General features: G+C 40.7%; 1 protein-coding gene across 1 annotated transcript; it reads right to left on the reverse strand.

Annotated features, from left to right (window-relative positions):
- Nucleotides 1-251: 251 nt before the first annotated feature.
- Nucleotides 252-808, reverse strand: LOC147493793 (uncharacterized). Its single transcript, XM_086567943.1, has 2 exons — nucleotides 747-808; nucleotides 252-651 (listed from the first exon to the last, which is right to left on the reverse strand). Exons 1-2 carry the CDS (start codon nucleotides 806-808, stop codon nucleotides 252-254), a joined length of 462 nt encoding a protein of 153 aa, XP_086424069.1.
- Nucleotides 809-5,205: the final 4,397 nt, after the last annotated feature.

Raw genomic sequence — 5,205 nt, forward strand, 5'->3', positions numbered from 1 at the left:
TAGAGACATAATATTTTGGTTAATTATGTGTTTAATAATTATTAAATATATATATATTTAGAAGAAGCTAGGGGTTAAGGATACCCCAACCTTTATTCATAGATCAGCTAACTCTTGGGTACACAGTTTCTTCTTTATCCTCCCTTATAATAGAATCTAGAATTGAGTCTAGGGGAGGTATAAAGTACACCACATCCATAACCGGATAGTTATAGACTTTAGACAAGTAATCGGTTGCCCTATTACCTTCTCTAAAAATATGAACTATTCTGATAGACAAACAAACTACTAAGGCTCTTAAGCTCAGCTACTAGATTTTTGCAGTGCCATGGTGCTTTCTCCTTCCCGTTTGCTATGTTTATAGCTCTAAGAGAATCAGATGCAACTTTGATGTACCTCACGCTGATCTCGAGAGCAGCCTTTAGAGCAGCAACTATGACTTGTAACTCCTGGTATAAGACTGAGATATGTCTCGATCTGCCATAATAAGCCACCTTCACTTGACCGTCTTCATCTCTTATCAGTCTACCATATCTCGCGATATTGTCCTTCACTGACCCATCAGAGTTAAGCAACAGCTCGCCAACTTCTGGTCTTACCCAACTACACCACCTGGTTTCCTTCTGTTGGTATCTTTGGGAGATACCCAACCTTTATAAAAGAATTCTCAGCTAGATATTGTCGGTCACTTCTATCAAGCATTTGGCCAAGTATTCCTTCATAGTGTGTTTTAGATTATCGCTGACCTCTTTTTCTGTCTTAACCCATCCCTTTTGCCTTCGCCTGTTCCTTTCACACCATATGGCATGCACCGCAGCACAAATTAGGGCCCTAACCACTTTTGAGAACATAGAGTTGCATCTACACAGCCACAACAGGTAGTTCCATTCTTCTCGTGACCCCAGGACTGTCTTTGGTAAGCCCATACTTTCCTTCACTTCCTCCCAAATTGCCTTCTAGAACTGGCAGTCAAAGAAGAGATGTGACGTACTCTCCTCATGAGAGTTGCATAAGATGTAGACCGACTGAGATAGGAGCTTCTTCTGCTTCAACCTGTTTTGGGTAGGTAAACATCCTGCGAAAGCCTGCAAGGTAGTAAAGGAATGTTGTGGCACCGACAACTTCCCCCACACCAATTTGAACCATTTTACCTTCGATTTGATGTTCTTGATAACAGCATAAGCAGACTTGACACTGAATTCCCCTATACTGTTTGGTCCCCATATAACAGTGTCCTTGTCTAAGAAGGAGTTAATTTTCGTTCCCATAAAATTAGATCCTTAACTTCCCCTTCAGGTAGCCCTTGTATCACATGGTTCCAATGATTGTCTTCTATAATGACACTTACCTTTGCATTCTCTGGAATGATCTCTCCTAGATTGGCTCGAGCAGTGGCCATTTGGATTAGAGGAACAGAGTGGCACCAAGGGTCATGCCAGAAGTTTGTACTCTCCCCATTTATGATCAAATATTTTACAAACTTCATATCTAGTTGTCTATGCTTTAGAATGCCTCTCCACACCCACGATGAATCTGTCAAAACCTTCATACTCTAGAAGTTCCTCCCTCTTATTTGTTGGTCCCATGTCCATTTGACCCATAAAGAGTCTCCTTTCTGTGCAATCTTCAACACTAACCCACATATGGCAACTTTATTTCAAGTGAGAGGATCTAGAATCCCCAATCCACCCTGTTCTTTCTCTAGCCTTAGAGTCGTGTGACTAGCATGGTGCATGGTCCTCTTCATGTTTGGCCCAGCCCATAGAAATCTATTACAAATCTTCCCAACTCTTTCAAGAACTGTCTTTGGTAGCACAAAGGTTTGTGCCCAAAAAGTTTGAAAAGATGAAAGGATAGATTGCACAAGTTGTAGCCTTCCTGCTCTGGATAAGGATTTGTTCTTCCAGTTGGAGATGCGTGCAGTGATCTTTTCAATCAGGGGGAGAAAGTCCTTTATTCCCAGCCCTACAGAGGTCAAAGGCAACCCCAAGTATGAAACTAGGGGAGAGATAAGTGCGATGCCTAGGATGTCTGCCAACTCCTTACTTTCTTCAAACGACATACTGCTAGTCATCATAGTTGTCTTTGCATAATTAAGGTTCAGCCCAGTAGCCTGAGAGAAAACTGAAAGAATATCCTTGATTGCATGAATAGAGGCCGACTCACCTCTACAAAATAAGAGTACGTCATCCGCAAAGCACAGGTGGGAGAGTTGCCTCTGTTTGCACTTTGAGTGGGGGAGAAAAGCTTTAGAACTGATTCCTTGGTTTAGGAGACTGCTCAGAACCTCCATGACTAAAACAAAGAGGTATGGGGAGATGGGATCGCCTTGGCACAGACCTCTTTTGTCGTCGAAATAACCTTCTGGGGTGCCATTCACTAAAATGGAATAAGAGGGAGAGGTGTATCACATCTTTATCCATGTTATGAAGGCTTATGGGAACTTAAATCTGTAAAGAATCCGCTCCAGAGTACTCCAGCTAACTGAATCATAGGCTTTCTTTATATCCAACTTTATGGTACATCTCGAAGACCCTCGCTTCCTTTTGTATCCTCTCAAAAGCTCATGGGCAAGGAGGATGTTCTCTTATATAGCTTTCCCCAGAACAAAGGCAGATTGCTTACATGAAATCAAAGAGGAAATACATACTTTCAGCCTGTTTGTTAGAATCTTAGTAACACACTTGTAAATGATATTACAACACGTAATCGGTTGAAATTCATCTACTCTAGCAGGGGAAATGCATTTAGGTATTAAACGTATTAATGTGGCATTTGTACCTTTCTGTATGCAGTTATGTTCAAAAATATGCTTAATAGCTTTTGAGAAATCCTCGCCCACTAGGTTCCAGCACTTTTTGAAAAAGAACGCATTGAATCCGTCTAGTCCTGGAGCTTTGTTATCATCCATCTCAAACAATGCTTGTCTTATTTCTTCTCCTGTAATCTGGGCCGTGAGTTGCACCCCCGTTTCTTGATCAACTTCATTCAAAACTAACTTATTCAGGAACTGTGAAGTACAAGTTGTAGATGAGACTCCCAAGATCCTTGTGTAGTATTCCACAAATGCACTCGCCATATCTGCCTGCCCTTCTCTTCTGTTGCCTTCCATATCCTCTATAGCCCACAACCACCTTCGACTCTTATTTTCCTTTAACACATTGAAGAAATATTTATTGCATCTCTCCCCGTACTTCATCCACTCAATATTTGTTCTATGCTTCATATTCATTTCCTCCATTCTGATCAACTGAATCAACCTATCTTTGACAAAAAGCTCAAGTGCACCAGCCACCTGATCGAGAGGATTGGTCTTGAGTTGTTCTTGTATCTCATTGTAGGTTTGAGCAGTTCACTCTAGTCCATTTCTTTAAAGAACTCTTTAAGTGCTTAAACTTTTTAAACAACATGTAAGGAGGGCTCCTTTGTGTGGGCATAGTCCAACTTTCCAATAAAGTTTCCTGAAACTCAGAGTGCATACTCTAAAAGTTGCGAAAGTGAAAAGGTGGTCGAGGTCTAACCACGTGAGACAATGTAAGCATAATGGGACTGTGATCTGAGTATGCTCCATTTGTCAAGAACTCTACACTAGATGTGTTCATCTGGTTAGCCTAATATATAGTAATCAGGCATCGGTCTAACTTGGACCATTTTCTAGTAGCCCCATCTCCATTATTTGTCCAAGTGAAAAAACATCCTATAGCTTGGTGGTCATACAATCTAGAATCATTCAAGCATCTGGCAAAAGGTACTGTTTCCCTTGGGTAAACTGGGTCCCTTCCTATTCTCTCCAAGGATAGCAAAACACTATTAAAATCCCCCATCACGCAGCTTGGAGTCGTAAGATTATAGTGCAAGGCACTTATTTCCTCCCATAGACATAATCTCTATGCCTGAGCATTGCTAGCATAAACCACAGTAAACTTAAACTGCCTAGCTTGTTGGAGCATGGTCACAGTATAGTGGATCATCTGAGAACTCTCCACTTGCTTGACTACCTCCAAAACATCAGGATCCCAGGCTAACCATATTCTCCCCGAATGGTCACTAGATTAATTATTCATATGCTCCCAGTTTGGACAGCAAATATTCATAATCAACTCATACTTATCTCTTCTAACCTTAGTTTCCAATAAACCCAAACAACTTAACTTCTTATCTCTTCTAAAGCTATTTAGTTCCTTAGCTTTGCTTAAGTCATTCATACCCCTTATATTCCATATACATACCTTCACCATTATTTAAGACTAGAAGTTTAGTGACCCTTGTTCTTTTTCCCCGACCCTCTTGGTCTGCTCACTTTCTTCTTACCCCCTTTGTTATTCTGAGTCTACCCTTGTACACTAGGTTCCACCACAGGTCGACCTGCTTGTTTGTTTCTTTTTTGTCGAGTTTTGCAGCCCTTGTACACATGAAATAATTATATTTTCGTACTTTTGCAGGTTTTCGCAGTTAACGTGAATATGATGATAATACCTGCATCAAAGTAAGGGAATACTGTGCATACTTGAAATCTTCCCACTCAGCCCCAGTGAAGGCCAACAAAGCCTGACTAGAGCCGAAGATTCCAAAGGGACAAAACCAGTGCAGAACAGGACCACGTGTAAAGAAGTAGCAAACTTTCGAAGCTCACATCTTCCAAACCTGGACTCCGATTTTGGCAAGTGAACTGCTAGAACGACCAGGGCAACGAGCTCTACGCAAAGACAGAAAGTTGTAAAAATGCCAAAATCCGGGCCGCTACTAGACACAACACGTGGACCCACTCTGCGGGCCCACAAAAAATGATGAGTCATCATGCATGGACAAGTGGCAAGTTATGGACACTTTGATGACACCTTGCAAGGAGAGACAAGACAAAACATTAAATAAATGATTAGATTTTTTATTAGGAAAAGTTTGAAAAAGGTTTGGAGGATTTGAAAAGAAAAGACAAATTTAGAAAAGGCAAACTGGAAATAAAGGAGGGAAAGCTTCACATGAGAGAGGGGGATATATATTTTGGGAGGTTGGAGAAAGGCACACATTCATTCTTGCATTTCCTTTCGTTGTTTACATTTTCATGCTTAGTATATTTTCACTTTGAAGCTTTTATATTAGGCTGGTACAAGAAGTATTAACTTCTAATAAAATATATTTCTTCAAGTTATATTCCAGTTCTTCTTTTACTTCTTTTCACTTTTCAGTTCATACATGCAAGACATA

This window comes from Coptis chinensis, chromosome 6 (assembly GCF_015680905.1).
Source record: "Coptis chinensis isolate HL-2020 chromosome 6, ASM1568090v1, whole genome shotgun sequence".
NCBI classification, from domain to species: Eukaryota; Viridiplantae; Streptophyta; class Magnoliopsida; order Ranunculales; family Ranunculaceae; genus Coptis; species Coptis chinensis.